Source organism: Panthera onca, chromosome A2 (genome assembly GCF_046562875.1).
Source record: "Panthera onca isolate mPanOnc1 chromosome A2, mPanOnc1 haplotype 2, whole genome shotgun sequence".
In the NCBI taxonomy this organism is placed as follows: domain Eukaryota; kingdom Metazoa; phylum Chordata; class Mammalia; order Carnivora; family Felidae; genus Panthera; species Panthera onca.
Genome location: NC_138340.1, coordinates 6,266,897 through 6,284,871, shown reverse-complemented (window position 1 = coordinate 6,284,871; position 17,975 = coordinate 6,266,897). Strand labels below are relative to the sequence as shown.

Below are 17,975 nucleotides of genomic sequence, written 5' to 3'. Positions count from 1 at the left end.
TCACAGTTCGTGGGTTCGAGCTCCGAATCGGGCTCTGCACTGACAGCTTCGAGCCTGGAGCCCGCTTTGGATTGTCTCCCTCTCTCTGCCCCTCCCCCGCTCACTCACTCGCTCATTGTCTCTCTCTCAAAAATAAACATTAAAAATCAAAAAAAAAAAAAAAGAACACAGAACAATCTTCCTGCCTAAAACAGCCTTGAAATGTCTTCGGGCGTGAAATCCTCCTGTGAATTTGAGGTCCCAGCACACATCCCGGGTCCTCTCTTTCCTGATATCACCCCAGCCCTGGCTGCTCCCTTACATTAGGACCTCCGCAGCGCTGGGCCCCGGGGCGGGGGGAGGGGAGGCCTGCCCCCAGGCGGGGAGACCCCCAGGGCCAGGGCCCCGGTGCCGAGCTGGAAGCGGCCGGCCGGGCACGCGGTGGGCCGGCGGCACGCGTGATGCCACCGTGGGCGCCCTCCCCGGCGCGGGTGAGTCCCCTGGTCCGTGTCCCCGCAGAGCTGGTGCAGACGGAGGTGCACCACGTACGGACGCTCAAGATCATGCTGAAGGTCTACTCCAGGGCCCTGCAGGAGGAGCTACAGTTCAGCAGCCAGGCCGTCAGCCGCCTCTTCCCGGGAGTGGACGACCTGCTGGACTTGCACAGCCACTTCCTGTCTCGGCTGAAGGAGCGCCGCCGGGAGTCCCTGGAGGAGGGCAGTGACCGGAACTACGTCATCCAGAAGATCGGGGACCTCCTGGTGCAGCAGGTGGGCACGGCCGGGCCGGGCCGGGCCGGGCCAGTCTCTGCTGACTGAGAGGCCGTGGCCCTGGGCCGTCACGGGTGTGCGTGCAGCTCGTGGTCAGAAGCAGGTGCCTGCGTGCCAAGCGCGCTTGTGCGAACACGTCCGCCCTTGCAGGCGGGGCTTTGGTCTGGTTCGCTGGCTGGATTGTGTTGTGTTGTGTCTTGTTTTCCGGTTTTGACCTCCGTGTCTCCGGCTGTTAGAAGCGTATCTGTGGTATGGGGCGCCTGGGTGGCTCAGTCGGTTAAGCGTCCGACTTCAGCTCAGGTCACGATCTCACACTCCGTGAGTTCGAGCCCCGCATCGGGCTCTGGGCTGACGGCTCGGAGCCTGGAGCCTGCTTCCGATTCTGTGTCTCCCTCTCTCTCTGCCCCTCCCCCGTTCATGCTCTGTCTCTCTCTGTCTCAAAAATAAATAAATGGTAAAAAAAAAAATTAAAAAAAAAAAAAAAAAGCGTATCTGTGGTAAAGGGCCCCAAGCCTAACCTGACTCCTGAGTCGACTTGTGAGCCTCAGCCAGGATTGACAGAGGGGACCCGTCAGTCCCCGTCTGCCCTCAGGGTGCTCGAAGCATCCCGAGTCCGCGAATCAAGAGCTAATTAGAAGAATACCCCTTTTGCTTGGAAATCTCTCTAACGTGCTGCGGCTCAAATTGATGCTCCCTTCTTGGATTTCAGGAAATGTTACAGCACTGTGACGTAGTAAAGCCCATTCGAAGGTTTTCTCCTTTTGCCTCACTGCACCTTGCGTGGAGGCCCCCGTACTGAAGTGTTTCTCTGCCTGCGTGTATGTTAGACAAGAAAGGGGAATCCCAAGTCAACTCGAGACACATTTTCATGGAATCAACTGAGCCAGACGAGAACACGCCCTGGTGGTTTGCACGCTCCCTTTCAGTAACCTCTCTGTTGTCTTTCTGCAGTTTTCAGGCGAAAATGGGGACAGAATGAAAGAAAAATACGGTGTCTTTTGTAGTGGCCACAACGAGGCGGTCAGTCATTATAAGTTGCTGCTGCAGCAAAACAAGAAATTTCAAAGCTTGATCAAGGTAAAAAAAAAAAATTTTATTTTTTTTTTTTTTTATTTTTTTTTTTTTTTAATTAAAAAATGCATCCTCTTTGCTCTGGATTGTTTTCCACAGGACCGTAATCTTTGAAGAGCTTAAGGTTATAAGGTACCTGTTATAAACCAGGGATTTTCAAGTTTATTTATTTATCTTGAAAGAGACAGAGACAGTGCAAGTGGGGGAGGGGCAGAGAGAGGGGGAGACAGAGAATCCCAAGCAGGCTCTGCACTGTCAGCTTGGAGCCTGATGCGGGGCTCGAACTCACGAAACCGTGAGATCGTGACCTGAGCCGAAACCAAGAGTCCCGGACGCTTAACCCACTGAGCCACCCAGGCACCCCAAGTTTTTCTTTCGTTTTAACCACAAACCTGTTCAGAGCACGTCAGTGAAATCTGGAGAATTGCGAGATGTAAAACAAAGCAAAGCACACCCAGGGCTTTGTTCCTGGCCACACCAGCAGGCCACGGCGTGGAACCTGCTGACCACCACTCCTCAGACTGCTGAGGGGACACAAGTGTCATTCCCTCGTCCTGGGAACCACCCCTCTGGAGCCACCCATTCGGCCTTCATAACTTACTCCACACCTTTGCCCCCCCACCTCGCCTCCTTCCCTCTCTGGTCCCCATTTGTCCCTTGAGGCCTGGGAAATGACCCACACCTGCCTTCTGCCTAGTCACGTGCAGGTGCTCACAGCCCAGAACCAAAAATGCAACATCCAACCTGAGTCCCCGGGGAGGGGCAAGCCCCTGTCTCCCGCATCCTTGCAAGTGCACCTGGGTTAAGGTCACTTGGCTGTCAGCATGCCTTCTGTAGCTTGGTCCCCGAGGACTTTAGTTGGAAGTGATAGCCAATAACTAATGGTCTAGAGTTAAGAATGACAGGTTTTGGGGGCACCTGGGTGGCTCAGTCGTTAAGCATCCGTTTCTTGAGTTCTGCTCGCGTCACAAGCTCACGACTCATGAGTTTGAGCCCCGAGTCAGTCTCTAAGCTGGCAGTGTGGAGCCTACTTAGGATTTTCTCTCCCTCTCATTGTCTCTCCCTGTCTCTCTGCCCCTCCTTCGCATGCTCTCTCTCTCTCAAAATAAATAAACTTAGAAAAAAAAGAATGACAGGTTTTTAAATACCGCCCCATTGCAGTTGCAGTGGATGTAGACGGGAAAGGCAGAGAGGGTCCGTTTGAGGTTGTCCCTGGAACTTCACAAACCCCAGAGTCCTCCTCTGGTCCTCCTCAAAAGTGGCTCCACAATGGCTGCATTCCTGGAGTGCTTGAGTGTCGAGGGAGCAGAGAAGCAGAATGTGTGGTATGCTCTGGAGGGCACCAGCAACCGTGCTCCGCCCTGCCAGGAGCTGGCTTCCGGTGACTGCTTCTTGGGTTCTTAGCCAGAGGTGTGCGTCGGGTGCCAGCAGGCGGCTGCCTCAGAGGCACAGGCTCAGGGTAGTTCCAGATGGTTCTGGCAGCCGTCAGTCGGGGTCCTTGTGTGTATATGCACGCATGTGTATGTGGGCGTGTGTGATATACAGCTCTCTGGGTGATTCCCTACCGCCCGCTGTATTTTTGAGAGAGAGAGCACAAGCCGGGGGTGGGGGGGAGAGGCAGGGAGAGAGAAGGGGACAGCGGATCCGAAGCAGGCTCCAGGCTCTGTGCTGACAGCAGAGAACCCGAGGCGGGGCTCAGACTCCCGAACCACGAGATCATGACCTGAGCCGAAGTCAGATGCTTTAACCGACGGAGCCACCCAAGTGCCCCTTTTTTTTTTTTTTTTTTTTAAGTTTATTTATTTATTTTGAGGGACAGAGAGAGAGAGAAGGAGAGAAAGAGTCCCAAGCAGGCTCTGTGCTTTCAGAGCTCAACGCAGGGCTCGAACTCAGGAACCTTGAGATTATGACCTGAGGCAAAATCAAGAGTTGGATGCTCAACGCACGGAGCCACCCAGGCACCCTGGTTCTGGTTTCTTCTTCCTGGGTTTTACAGAGGCCCTCCTTTACAAGAGGGGACACTGCCTTTGCTTCGGCGGCCTTTCTGCGCACAGCAGATGAGCCCCCCTTTCAAGTACTCAGTGAAGCAACAGAGAGAAAAGGCCTTGGCGACCTGAAAAAGGAAGGTGCCCCCAGCTGATTTGGCAGGAGCCAGGGTGCCAGCGGGGCATTTTGTTTCCCATTGCCTAGAAAATCGGCAACTTTTCCATCGTGCGGCGGCTTGGTGTGCAGGAATGTATCCTCCTCGTCACGCAGCGCATAACCAAGTACCCGGTGCTGGTGGAGCGCATTATTCAGAACACAGAAGGTACAGTAGCTCTCCTCGCGGCCTCGCCCACTGCCGCTTGGAGGGGCGATCTCGGTCTTCCTGCCCCGTTTTAGCAGTGGGTTGGAGAAGCGCCCCCTCTGTGCTCCCTCCCTGGTTCTCTGGAGCCATCGCGGCTCAGCAGTCATTAGCCGAGCTGCCACCATGCCGAATCCGCCGTGCTGGGTTGTGGGGTTTCCGACTCAAGAAAGATGGGGTGCCGGTCTTACTTGCCCGCTGTCACCCCGCAGCCCCTGGCACAGGCTGGGCCACAGAAGGCCCTGGGTCGTCATCCAGGGAGCGGATGAATGTTGGTCCCGACAGGCACAGAGATGGCCTTCGTGTCACGTGCCTGGGACCTGGGCGGGCGGAGGAGAAAGGGCCCACGGGCCAGCCCGGGGTTCTCAGAGGCCAGGGCCTGACCACACGAGCCCCACCCCCAGGAGACTCGGGCCCTGCAAGAACGAGCAGATTCTTGGAGCTACAGGGGCCAGCTCTGGGTGATGGCGGGAGGTGGAGGGAGTCTTCTGGGCAGAGCTGGTGGGCACGGGGTTGGGGCCGGGCGGGGGGGGGGCGGGGGGCATTCACCGAGGAGGGGCAGGCAGCAGGGCTAGGCAGGGCCGCTTCTGTCTCTCAGTCACGCGTCGGCTTCCACGTTCAGCGGAGGCTGTGTCTCAGCGGGAACCAGATGCCGCCGCCTTTGTCTGGAGAAGCATTTACATTCAGGCGCTGGTTGGGAGGTGATTCTTGAGGGTCCTCTGAGCAGTGGCTTCAGGGAGCGCACCTCGTAGAGCCCATAGCACGTCCGCCTCTGTCGTGTTTGTGAACGGGGACACAGGAAGGCGCTAACCCTGCGGTGTGTGGCAGCCGGCAGCGAGGACCACAGAGACCTGAGCCAGGCCCTGAAGCTCATCAGAGACATCATCTCGCAAGTGGACGCCAAGGTCAGCGAGTTCGAGAGAGGCCAGCGCCTCCGGGAGATCGCGGGGAGGGTGGACCTGAAGTCCTCCAGCAAGCTCAAGAACGGCCTGACCTTCCGCAAGGAGGACATGTTACAGCGGCAGCTGCATCTGGAGGGCACGCTGTGCTGGAAGACCACGTCGGGGCGCCTGAAAGGTAAGGCTGGGCCCCCGCCTCCGGGGGGCAGCCGCGGAAGGGCCCCCGCGTCCCCGAGCCTCCCGCTCACTGCCCGGGGGCTACTGTGGGCCCCGCCTCTAAAACCCACAGTGCACTTCCAGACCAGAGAGCACGCTGGCCTCCGGCCCGCGTTTCCCCGGGCCAAACCACGAGCTTCTGGAAACCTCCTAACCTGTCTGTTGACGCCAGCATCTTTCAAGATCGTTGGTGGGGAGTGCTTGAGGTGGCCAGGGATCAGATGTGCTTGTTCGTAGCTCGCACGGGCGAGCATCCGGCAGGCAATTTAGCGCCTCCTGGGTGCACGACACCCAGGTGGGTGGTGGGAGGGCTGTGCCCTCGGGGGCTCCAGCCAGTGGGCAGAAAGGGGGAAAGAAGGAAGGAAGCCAAAAGTAGCGAGAAGTGCAGTAAATGCTTACGAGGAGGAGCCCGCAGGCCTCAGGCGAGAGGACTCTTGGGGAGAGGCGTCTGGTCTGGGTGTCTGGAGAGGGTACTGCTCCTGCTTTCTGAGACACACGGGCTCCGGCTGGACACGCCGTGCAGGACGTGCCAGGGCTCTGCTGTCAGATGTCCCCGCAGGGACAAGGGGCCTGAGGGCAGGCCACGACGTCCCTGGCTCAAGTCCCCGCTGACCTGGGAGCCGGGGGGGGGGGTGGGGGTGGAGACACAATTCATGTTTGAGGAATCAGCCAGAGAATCTCAGAGGCCAGGCCTGCAGGTGCCATCACAACAGGGACCGAATGGCAGGTTCAGCAACCTGCAGGAGGAGACTCCAGCCACTGATCTGTGCCAAATGTTGGAACCCAGGAGGTGATGGAGAGCCGTGAGGTGGACGGAAACCCTCAGGCTCCTGCAGAAGCATCATGGCACCAGGCTGAGCGACCAGCCCCCCTGCCCTGGGGCTAGAGCCTTCCCTGGACGCATGGGTCTGCCTGGCAGGACCCATGTGGCCCTGCGACCCTGTGAGACATTTCCTTCTGTGCTTTCTCATTAGATGTTCTCGTTGTCCTTCTGACTGATGTGCTTTTGCTGCTACAAGAAAAGGATCAAAAATACGTCTTTGCCTCCGTGGTACGTATCCCATCTCGTCAGATGTTGGGTCCTGCCCTCTGGGACGTTAGGGGGTGGCTGTGAAGCTGAGTCGGAGGGCGGCCAGGAAGACACATCCAAAAGTTCACCCGCTGTCCCACGTCCTCCCAGGGGCCAGGAGGTTCCAACAGGGCAGGAGTAGAATTTTCCGAGACCCAGGGTCCTGTCTGATTGCCTGAGGAGGCCTCAGGGCCTTGGGCTGACATCCTGTCTGGTCTTAGCCTCCTTGTCTCCGTGACTCTTCCTCTCTCAGGGGCTTGGGGGTTCGGGGGCTCCCGCATCCTTGCCAGGAGATCCCCTCCTTCCTTCCCTACCAAAGACCCCAGCTCAGGCAGCTGCTCCCTGGGAGCTGTGAGCATCTTGGCCCCATGGTGCTCTGATCCCGGGATACCCTTGTCACGGGAGCCAAGCCTGGCCTGCATAGGGCTGGTTTCTCCTGGGGCCTCTCTCATTGGCTTGCCATCCTCTCCCCGTATCTTCATATGGCGTCCCCTCTGTGTGACTGTGTGCACCGTCCCCTCTCCTTAGTAGGAGCCCAGTCCTACTGGATGGGACCCCCTCCCTTAATGACTTCATCTTACCTTAAGCACCTCTGTAAAGGCCCCACCTCTACAGAATCACATTCTGAGGCGCCAGGAGGGTTAGGGCTTTAACATCAGGATTTGGGGGGCACAGTTCAGCCCATCACCGCCAGTTAGCGTGCATTTTACCGGGCTGTGTCAGAGCGTCGTCTCTCGTAGGATCACAGAGAGGAATACTGCCTGGCTGTGGCGGTTTGGGGCACAGAGTCAGGAGGAAGATTCATTTGTGATCATACACTACCTACCCTTGTATCTCTTGAGTTTTGTCCAGTGGCATGCATCACTGGTTATAAAACACGTGTTTAAGCACGATAAACAGAGCATACGAGGAGATCGTTGCAGTCGTGTCTTTTTTCCCCACGTGGCAAAATATCTCTGCTTTCCATTGTTTGAAAATAGATGGGGCACCTGCCGCCCCCCGTCCCCTCCCCCTCAGACAGGCGCGCGACAGCCATTCAGATACGGCAGGGTGAAGCTACCCCCTCACGAGGCACCGCATTGCACCCACACAGGACTCCAAGCGCCCGGTCATCTCATTACAAAAGCTCATTGTGAGGGAAGTGGCCAACGAGGAGAAAGCCATGTTCCTGATCAGCGTCTCCCTGCGAGGCCCGGAGATGTACGAGATCTACACCAGCTCCAAAGAGGAGAGGAACACCTGGATGGCTCACATCAGAAGGGCCGTTGAGAAGTGAGAAGTGCCCGTGTGTGCGCGCCCTCCCGACCCGAGCCCCCAGCCGTGTAGCCTTGGGCTTTGACAGCCACCCAGTCAGCTGTGGCCTTGAAGGGCCTGAGAGAGCACTAGAGGTCACAGGTCGGCCGGAGACCCCTCTGCCTTTCCTCTCCCTCATTCCGCCTCGGTGCTTTGTCCATCCCCCTCGTCTAAAAGGGACACGTGGCACCATTCTGGCACCTTCCGACAACAGCCCAACCTGTCAGTTGCCAAAGGGGCCGCGACGTTGCTGGCCGGGGGGTGCGGGCCCAGGTGGTTCTAACTTTGGGTGTTGGTGGGATGCGACGAATGACACCCGACAGGGGGCCGGGCCTGTTGGAGCAGGTTGTGGCGTCCCGTCCTTCTTCCTCAGGCCAGGGGACCCCTCAGGACCCAGCCAGCCTGCGGCTCCCTCTCTTTGCACCTGGCAGCTTCCCGGACCCTTAGCCTGCCCAGAGCTCCCTCCATACCCAATGCCGGTTCTGCAGGTCCCCCGCAAGTGAGCTGTCCTCAGTCTCCTCCTCTCCCGCGTCGTGACCGGGCACGTAAACCCGTGGCTGGTTACGTGTGGACCCTGAGAGACAGGATGAATGCCGGTGGCTGCCGTTCTCTCCTCCCTCATTTTTCTCCCACACCGTTAGCAAGCTAAGTCACCCACAGAACGAGACGTTCTCGGCAGCCGGTTCTGCAGACAGAGCTCTCAGGGCCCGTCACTGAGGCCAGCCTGCCCGTGAGGCATTCTCGCCCATCTGCCCATTCTCCCCGCAGCTGTCCGGACGAGGAGGAGGGGCCCTTCAGCGAGGCCGAGGAGGAGAGGAAGGTGGTCGAGGCCCGCGCCCTGAGGCTGAGGGACTTCCAAGGTAAGGGAGTCAGTCTGGACCTCTGACTCCCACCATGTGTCCCTCGTGTGGTCAGAAGGCTCCACAGCACCGTCTTGAGGCAGTGGGCCAGGGGCCATGAGCGGCATCTCTGTTCCTTCCCACTGGGATTGGCCACGGAGTGACTCCCGTGGGCTGTCTCGTGTCCTACAGCTCTGTGGGGCCTTTGCAGTGAGGATTTGTCACGAGCTGGCGATCGGCAGGAGGGGGTATGAGAAAGGGAGAGGGTGGCGCTCGGGGCCCCTGAGCCACCTCGAGACACGCGCGCTTCGCCACACACACTGCCCTCTCCCTCCGTCCCTGTCCAGGAAGGAGCTCGCTGTGGGTGTCCCAGGTCACATACACAAAAGCCCCAAGGGGACTTGGAATAGCACGGGACCCCACAGCCTCCTTCTGGAGCCTGGCAGACCGAGACCAGCCCTGGCTTTGTGGTTGGGGACCTCGGCTCCCCCTGCCCTGTTTTAATTTTTTTCCCAGCTACTTCACTGAGACATAATTCACACACTACACAGTTCACCCACTTAAAGCATACCATGCAGTGGCTTCGGGTGTATATCACAAGATTGTGCAACTGTCACCACAATTTCAGACCATTTTCAGCTCTCCACAAAAAACCCCGTGCCCATTAGCTGTCACTCCCTGCTCCTTCTTCCCTTTGCCCCTGGTAACCTCTGCTCTGCTTTCTGTTTCTATGAATTGGCCTGTCGTGGGGATCTTGTGTATAGAGAGTCCTGCGATCTCTCCCCTCTTGTGTCTGGCTGATTCCACGGACCACGATGCTTCAGGGTTCAGCCGTGTTGTAGGGTGTGTGTTCCCTTCCTTCCTAAGGCTGAATACTGTTGGGTTGTACAGATGCACCTATGTGCTTATCCATTCTTCTCCCGGCTTTAACAGACTCCTGTGGGACTGAAGTGAGGTCACTGCCAACAACGGTTCCCAGTGCTTTGTGGTCTCAATCGGCTTCTCTCCTTCCTCTCACTGAGTCACTTATTTTTAAATTAGGTAGCATTTAGACAGTAAGCACGTAAAATTAGGCAGTTTATATTTTATTTCTTTTTGTAGGGAGAGGCATACGTTCGAGGGCACTGATTAATAGAAATGTCCAGAAGAAAGGGGTGGAGAATCCCACTGACCCCGGGAGCACAATGCTAATGCCGTATTCATTCAGACTCTTTATTTCTGCGGGATGGTTATGTAACACACACCCCGTACTAGGCACATCTCCGTGGACACACCTCTGTGGATGCCACAGTCCTACAACGATATCTATTCCTTACACATTCGTGACAAGATTGCGTTAGAAATAGGTGCTTTCTTTATGGAGATATTCGTTCCCATCTTGGATCAAAAGCTGATCTCATCTTTAACACTGGGACCTCAGGGACACTCCTCAAAATCAGAAGCAAGGCTGGGCCAGCCCCTGTCACCATTATTACCTTTATCCTGCAAGCTCCAGCCTAGGTGGTAAGGGGAGGAGCAGAAGTCAGATCACGACTGGAAGGGAAGGGACAGAATTGTGTTTCACGTGTGACATGATTATTTGCCTAGAAAATCTAATAGAATCAACTAGAAAACTATGGGAGGCTGTGAGATGCAGCTGAACGTGACACGTGTATTCTAGCAGTCACCAGTGAGAGCTTTGCTGTGGCCGCAACTACAAAAAAGGCATAAAACCCAGAGACCTGCAAGGAGTTTGTCCTAAATGCCCGACAGAACACGCTCAGGATAGGAAAACTAAGTCTTTGAAGATTCTCACTTTGGCCCAAACTAATAAATCGGCCCGTGAAAGTCCTCGCGTGTACCTCATGGTGTTTAGCTTTTCATAGCTGGGGCAAACAATCAGAAGGCAGGCCCGTGCCCTCACCTTCCCCGTGGGCTGTTGGAAGGGTGGGCCGCAGGTCAGCCGGGGTCCCCAGAGTCCAGCCCCCTCCCCCCCCCCTGCAGGGGCCTCCCAGAGCCCACTCCTGGGAGAAACGATCCTGGAAGGCCAACCGCTGCCCCCCCCCCCGCCCCCACCCCCCATCCCTTTGCAGAGCGACTGAACCTGAAAGACCAGCAGATTGCGCAGAGCCTCAGCGAGAAGCAGCAGATCTACCTGGAGATGGCCGAGACGAGCGGGCTGGAAGACGTCGCTCCGCCACGGCTCCTCTTCCGAGGAGGGGACCCCTCCGAGACCGTGCAGGGGGAGCTGATTCTCAAGTCGGCCATGAGTGAGAGTAAGGAGCCGAGCCTGGGGGCCCTCACTGGGCACCCGGCTGCTGCTGCCGCCACAGTTCCACCCGGGGTGGGGGATGGTTCTCGGGGGGACCCCAGGACGGCACTTGACCCAGTGTGGCCAACTCGCCACCCTGGCTGGGACGCACTTCTGTCTGGCTGGGGCGGGCGTTCTCCCAGGAGCAGCGCTGACACCCGGCAGACTCAGCACCTTTCCCCGAGCACCTGCTACACGAGGCACCATGCCAGGCCCCTGGGATCTGAAGTCGACTGAGATGGGTTCCCCACCCTCAAGAGGCCCTCCTCTCTGAGAAGTGGGGCACCAGTGATCTCCCCAGAGATCACGCACATATCCACATTTGGTGGGTCATTTCAGAGGGCTCCTGCCCCTGGGCCTGGAACCCCACCTCTGGGGGGAGGAGGCTTCTGAACACAGCGACCACAGGGGGGCGCTGGCCAGTCTCCTGCCCTCCGTGAGCACTCTGCTGCCAGGCCCGCCTCGTGGAGCCGTCAGGGTCCTTGCTGGAGCCCCCGGTGGCCCCCACACAGCTGCTAGGCCAGCTCCGCACGAGGCCCAGCCTGGGTCAGGCCAGCCAGCCAGTGCTCACTGGGTCCAGACAGACAGCTGGCAACTGCTCTCTCGGCGACAAACGAGAGAGACAGCTGCCCTCCAGACCTTTCCTTCAGAGTGAAGGGAACGGAGACCAGAGGGGTCCCTTGTGGACTCCACTTCTGCTCCGCCTTGTGTCCTCCGGCCACACCGACCTTCTGCTTCCTCACATTTCTTCAGGGGCCATTGTTCTTGGCCCCCTGAGGACCCTCTCCTATCCTGTGCCTGGGCCTGGAATGTTCTCCCCACCGCCTCACTGGCCAAAGCTTGTTTGTCCTAAAGCACTTTGTGTGACCAGACCTGCCCCAGAGGCCCCCCGCCCGTGGCCTCCGACCTTCTGTGTGTACCCCTCACACACAAGCGCACACCCGAGTTCTTCCCCGGCCCCTCCCCCAGGCTGCCCCGAGGTCCAGCCTGACCTGTCGACATGCATTGGCCTGTCCTGGCTGCGGTACCTGAAGTTAGGGGAATGCATAGAGCGGGGGGCTGAAGTCCCGCGACGGGAATTAGAAGACCGTGACCCAGGCCCTGCAAGCTTCTAGGCCCCGATCCCCGTGCCCCGTGGTTCCACAGGGCGACTCGCTTCCTCCCATCTCCTTCCACAGTTGAGGACATCCAGAACCTGCTCTGCAGGCAGCTGGCCAGCGCCAACGGTCAGGCAGAAGACGGGGGAGGCTCCGCGGGCCTGCCCCGCAGGGCAGACACCTTCGGGGGCGGCGACACCGTGAGCAGCCCTGGCAAGAGTGAGTGGGGCTTCTTGGGACAGCTTGGAACGTTCCCTTTGCAAAGCCGAGGCATTTATTGCTGGGTGTCTCTGCTGCTGCTTCCCCTCAACGATTATAAACCCTCTGTGGTGAGGTTCTGGAACCTTCAGGGTGTTGTCGGTCATGCTCCGACAGCGGCACACAGACCAGCCTCTCCCTTTCCTGCTGGCGTGTGTCTCCGATGCTGCCATTTTGGCACAAGCCCAAGGGTAGCGGCCTGGCCGCAATTTCCTACCTGGGTTCCGGGGTTGTGGTGCCCCGTCCGGACTCCTGGGGGACGTCCAGCCCCCTCACGCACCTGGATTGGGGTTTTCAGACGGCAGTTTTAAGAAGGTCTGCAGCAACGACCCTGGCCCCCGAGACTGGCAAGGCCCAGTGAGCAGCCCAGACTCCAGGCCCGGCGACACCCCGGGGGCCTCTGAGGAGCCACCACCTGGGGTATGTCGCTCCCATAGCCAGGTCCAGGGCCGCCCAAGCCCTTTTCGTTACCGTTGCCAAGTGTGAACAGCCTGTGCTTGCGTGGTCTGGTTTTTCCATCTAGCGGCAACACGCTGTCCCTGGGAGTGGCCCACGGTGGCCAGGAATGGGATGAGAGAGGGGACAGGCCCAGGGCAGTAGCTGTAGCCGCATCAGCAGAGGAGAGACCCTGCGGGGCCCGCCAGCGTTGGGTCTGTACAAGTGTCCTGGGGCCCGGAGGCTGGGGCGCACTGGGGCCCGAGCAGGGCTGCGGCTGAGGCTCCCTCTACTGCCCGCTGTGTGCCCCCAGCCTCCGCAGGGTGAGCCCACGACAGCCGCCTTCCCGCCTCCAGGCAGGCTGCCCTGTGCAGTCGTTTTCCAGACGCCAAGACTCAACGCGAGTCACAGGACCAGGCGTGGCTGGGAGGGGAAGGGCCTGTTGGTCACTAATCAGCAGGTCCTTAGCTCTTCAAGTCTGACTCTGTTGCCTCCACAGGTCACAGTGCCAGGTGCGGAGTCTGGCCCCCGTCTGCCTGCCGTCCTGGAGCTGGAGGTAGGCTCGGGGCTCGTCTGTCTCCCCGGGGGTCGGCATGCACGCCCCGCGCCGCTCCGTGCAGGGAGCCGGCGTCTCTCTCCTTCTCTACAGCTCGTGCAGCGGATCCAGACGCTGTCCCAGCTGCTGCTAAGCCTCCAGGTACAGGGGCTGTGCCCGGGCCCTTTTCCTGCGGGAGGCTAGGGTCTGGGGAAGGGCCAGCCGCCTCCTAACATCGGGGCCTCCCCCCACGCCCCGCCTCGCCCCCCGCAGGCCGTCATCGCCCAGCAGGACAGCTACGTGGAGATGCAGAGGGCCGCCCTCCAGGAGCGCGAGAAGCAGCTGCGGCTGCAGTCCACGCGCGGGAACCTGCTGCTGGAGCAGGAGCGCCAGCGCAACTTCGAGAAGCAGCGGGAGGAGCTGGCGGGCGTGCAGAAGCAGCAGGGCCGGCTGCGGCTGGAGCAGCAGCGCTGGGAGCGCGAGCGGGAGCGCCAGCGGCAGGAGCTCGACGTGGCTTCGGCGCGGCTGCGGCAGCGCGAGGAAGAGTCGCTGCAGCTGCAGGAGCGGCTGGGCCAGGAGCGCGAGCAGCTAGAGCGGCAGCGGCGCGCCTACCAGCACGACCTGGAGCGGCTGCGGGAGGCGCAGCGCGCCGTGGAGCGGGAGCGCGAGCAGCTGGAGCAGCAGCGGCGCCTCAAGAAGCAGAACACGGCGCCCGGGGCGCTGCCGCCCGACGCGCAGGCCGAGGTAAGGGGCGGGGCGGGGCGGGGCGGGGCGGGGCGGCGCGCCGGGCGCGTGAACCCCGGCGCGTGTCTGCGCGCGGGCGCGACTAAGTGTAACCCTGGGTGCGTGCGCCTGCAGCAGTAAGTGGCGACCCCCGGGGGCCGGCGCCGGCCCCGCCCTCAAACAGAACCTCCCAGCCGCGCGCTTAGGTGACCCCGGGACCCAGAGGAGGTTGGGTGGGGCAAGTGGGCGAGGCCGGCCCTGGACACTGCAGATCTGGGGACAGGGGGATTGGGGGGTGGGACGTGATCTCCAGCAGGAGGGACAGCTCTGGGATGTGGCGTCTGTCCCTCTTTCAGGCCCAGGCCCCAAGCCACGCTCCCAGCTTCAACGGGGAAGGGCTGGAAGGGCCCACCGGCCTCGCCAAAGCGCCAGGACCCCGGGCGAGCCTGCTGCTGTCCAGCTCGGGCCCCGAGTTCCCAGAGCGCCCCGAGGTGGCTCGCCGAGACAGCACCCCGGCAGAGGGTCGGCCGGCCAAGAGCGACGTGCCCATCCAGCTGCTCAGCGCCACCAACCAGATCCAGAGGCAGGCGGCGGTGCAGCAGCAAATCCCCACCAAGCTGGCCGCCTCCACCAAGGGCGGCAAGGACAAGGGCAGCAAGAGCAGGGGCTCCCAGCGCTGGGACAGCTCAGGTGAGCCCGGAGTGGGGGGCGGAGCTGAGGCTGCGGAGTCCTGGTGGGCTCTAGGTGATGGGTGATCTCAGGTGCCCACCCGGTCCGCTCACCACCATTTGTTGAGACTAAAGCGGCTTCTTGGGAGCAAACCAAAATGGGACCCCAGGGCTGTTCCCTGGAAGGGGCACCAGGAGGAAACTAGAAGGCACAGCTGGTGACACCAGGCTACAGAGACGACCTGTCCCCATGTGGTCTTCCGGCCCAAGAAGCAAAATTAAAACATCAAACCCCATGTCCTTTTCCTACCCCGGCCCTCACACTGGGACTGGGGATGAGGGAACCTCTTGGCAGTTCAGAAAGAGGGGCCCTGCAAAGGGGTGACCAAGGAGGAGAGGTCAGAGAGCCTGGGTCACTGAGGGACGTCGAGGCAAGCAGTGCTAACACTCCCACCGAGCCCCCAGCCAGTGCCGACACTAGCACCCACATCTCTACGGGGTCCTTGGTCCACAGAGGGGACACTGAGGTCCTCACACAGAGCACTCTGCAGCAAATGGTCCCCGGTAGGGAAAGCCCGGGGGGGCTCCCTTGGGTGCTGTCAGCATGCAGGCTCTGGCTGAGGTGAGCCAGCCCTGGGGTGTTCCCTGAGGAGCAGGGCCTGTGTCCCAGGACGGCTGGGGCTCGGGGGTCACGGGGTCTCTCTCCAGCGGTGCACTGTGGTCAGGCCTCGCTGTCCCTGGGGCCGTCCTTGGGCATGGGTGCCGGCGTCCTCCCTCGGCCGTCTGGGGGAAGAGCCAAGGAGGGGTTGGAGGGGGGCTGCTTGTGTGCCTGGAGCGAGGCCAGACACCCCGGGCCGTGCCCTTCTGCCCTCAGCCTCCTTCGACCTGAAGCAGCAGCTGCTTCTCGGCAAGCTCATGGGCAAGGACGAGGGCGCCTCTCGGAACCGCCGGTCGCTGAGCCCCGTCCTGCCAGGCAGCCACGGCTCCACGCCTCTCCCAGGTGAGCCCGGCCCCCCCGGGACAGCGGGGCCGCCGTGATGGCCGGCAGCTGCTGACACCCGCCACCCCCCCTCTCTTCCAGACCCCTGCGGCTCAGCCCCAGCCGACGTGCCCCCTGAGGGCTCTAAGCCCGGGGGCGTGCCCGTGCCCCCGCCCCCATCCTTCTTGCCACTGCCCACCACGCCATTGGACAAGGAAGAAGCCGGCAAGGAAGACGTCATCTTCTTCTAGAGGGGCTGTGGCTCCAGGTGCAGACCCTTCCCTGTCCTGCTCTCTGGGGAGCAGCCCAGTTGTCCCTCCCCCCTTCCCTAGCAGACCAACACCAGCGACCGCATGGCTGGGGCTGGGGTCTGGGCCGGGGCGGGCCTGTCGTCTCGAGGCTCTTTCTGTAGGATTAGCAATGGTGCCTGGGTAACTTTCTAAACTTCTTTTTTTGATACAGAAAGGAAAGTTTGTAATCGAAGGGTGAGCCAGAGCTGACCTAAGGAGCTGTGTTCAGTTGTAGCACCCCATGTGAATAGGGAGAGAGCAACTCCACGCCATCGTTCCCAGGGACTGCCCAACGCAAGAAGCCTGGTGACAGGCCAGACCCCAGTCTAAGGAGGAGGTGCTGGCCCTTGGCCAGGCTCCGCAGCCCCCAGGAGACGCTGGAACGTGTCATTAGGGCACCAGGAGGGGTGGGTGGTGTCAGCAGAACAGCTTCCAAAGCAGAAACCTACATGTGTTCACGGTGAACCTCAAGGCCGAGGGCGTGAGCTCAGACCAGGGGTGGCACACAGCCCGCCTGGGGACAGAGGGCCACAGGGCAGGGCGTATGAAGGGGATGGCCAGTGGCACCGTAGACAGGTTCTATAGGTTCTGGAAGGGGTGGGCCATAACTCATTTTAATTTGACAGAGGTTTTTAAAACCTGCTGTTGTTCAACTTTGTGCTTCCCAGAGGAACCTCACCCAGTTGGCATGATTCTGTGGGGTTCAAGGGCACCAGCTGTTCTCTGAGCATTCAGCCTGTCCGGAGAAGGCAAATCGAGAGCTTTAGGCAGGACTAGTGCACTCCTGAGGGTCCCGCTCCTAGCAGAGGGTCCCCAGCCCCCATGAGATGGGCTGGTGTTCCTGGGGCCACAGGGAGGAAGCCCCCGGGACAGGTGTCCCTCACTGAGGGGCAGGTGCTGGTTTAGGGAATGGAGTGGTGGGGCTGCCCTGCCCTGGCAGACAAGGGTGAGATGCTAGAGGGGTCACGTGTGGCCAGGAGACCTTAGGTGGCCAGATGGCCGTGGGTGCCTCATGCCCAGTGAGCCATGCTAGCTTACTGTCCACTTTCCCTGGAGGGCAGCTCCCCCCCCCCCCGCCACCGTCCAGCCGCACAGTTGTGGACGGCAGGGGGGGTGGGTGGGGTGTTAGATGTCCAGGAACGGTCAGGGGTGGCAAATGGGTCAGAGCCACACTTCAGCTCTGGAGGAACTCTGGGTGCCGGGTGGGTGAGTGGGGATCCCGCAGCCTTTGCACCCCTGGCTCCGCCACCGAGCCCAGAGCCCAGTCCCTTCCAAGGCATTGGCGGGAGGACTTGGGTCCCTCGCTGACCAAGGAGCGGGGGCGCTGCAGGGTGGAGCGACACAGGCATTCCTGACGGAGGAACCGAAAGCAGCGGTTGTGAACCTCTCCCAAGCACAGGAAATGGTGTGACGTTCCCGGGCCTCTCCGAGAAGCCCCGCCTGCTCCCTCCTCTCCCCTGCTCTTGACCGTGTCCTCCTCCTCGAGGAGCAAGGAAAAGCGGTCTCCCTCGGTCCTGTGACACAGCGGAGCTGACCTGTGCCACGTCTCTAATCAGTGTTCGTGTCGTACCGAGACGTATCGGAGCACTTTAGAAAAGTTGACTTTAGGTCCCTGTCCTGTCGTAAAGAGAACATTCCTGGGCCCTTGTGCTGGGCGATGTGACCGCCAGGCGCCCCTCGCGGTGAGGAGTTTCTGCTCAGCCACGTGGCAGGAGTCGGGGCTCCCCGCCACGGGGCCGAGAGCATTTCTCGGTCGTGCCACGCAGCGGGGCAGTGCCACTACATGTCTGGCCAGCAGGAGGTCACCCCTGGGTAGAGCCCAGTTCTCCTTGTGTGGTCGGTGGCTGAACAGATACTATTTCTGTGGAATCTGTGCGCGTCTTTGTTAATCGTGACCATAATCTTAGTCCACCCGACAATTGCTTTTACGATGATTGTGTTTCCTCACCGCGGGATCTTTCGGAACCGTCTTAGAACTGAAGACCTGATTCCAGCAATAAAAGCTTCGGAGGTGAGCGGACGGAGTGTTCGTATTGAGGGTTTGGGGTTTTGTTTGAGGATCGTCTGCCCAACGCCGGTGCTGTGATGGTGGATTACGGGGAGACTCCCGTGGCTCCCCTCCCCAGGCGGGCCCCCCCCCCCGCCACACCCCTTGCTGCAGTAGGACCTGGGGGAGGCCTGGACGCCACGCTCAGGGCCCCGCAGACCCCTCCACAGGGC

General features: G+C 60.3%; 1 protein-coding gene across 1 annotated transcript in view; it reads left to right on the top strand.

Annotated features, from left to right (window-relative positions):
- The window catches only part of ARHGEF18 (Rho/Rac guanine nucleotide exchange factor 18), an 80,614-nt gene extending 62,844 nt beyond the window's left edge, over window positions 1–17,770 (top strand). The window contains exons 14-29 of the mRNA XM_060630110.3: window positions 499–749; window positions 1,701–1,826; window positions 4,011–4,128; window positions 4,993–5,241; window positions 6,254–6,330; window positions 7,442–7,620; window positions 8,410–8,501; window positions 10,553–10,735; window positions 11,949–12,086; window positions 12,424–12,545; window positions 13,060–13,116; window positions 13,210–13,257; window positions 13,369–13,839; window positions 14,175–14,508; window positions 15,361–15,486; window positions 15,568–17,770. Coding sequence (XP_060486093.3) covers window positions 499–749; window positions 1,701–1,826; window positions 4,011–4,128; window positions 4,993–5,241; window positions 6,254–6,330; window positions 7,442–7,620; window positions 8,410–8,501; window positions 10,553–10,735; window positions 11,949–12,086; window positions 12,424–12,545; window positions 13,060–13,116; window positions 13,210–13,257; window positions 13,369–13,839; window positions 14,175–14,508; window positions 15,361–15,486; window positions 15,568–15,716 — 2,720 coding nt within the window. The 3' untranslated portion in view covers window positions 15,717–17,770. The remainder of the gene's footprint in view (window positions 1–498; window positions 750–1,700; window positions 1,827–4,010; window positions 4,129–4,992; window positions 5,242–6,253; window positions 6,331–7,441; window positions 7,621–8,409; window positions 8,502–10,552; window positions 10,736–11,948; window positions 12,087–12,423; window positions 12,546–13,059; window positions 13,117–13,209; window positions 13,258–13,368; window positions 13,840–14,174; window positions 14,509–15,360; window positions 15,487–15,567) is intronic.
- Window positions 17,771–17,975: the final 205 nt, after the last annotated feature.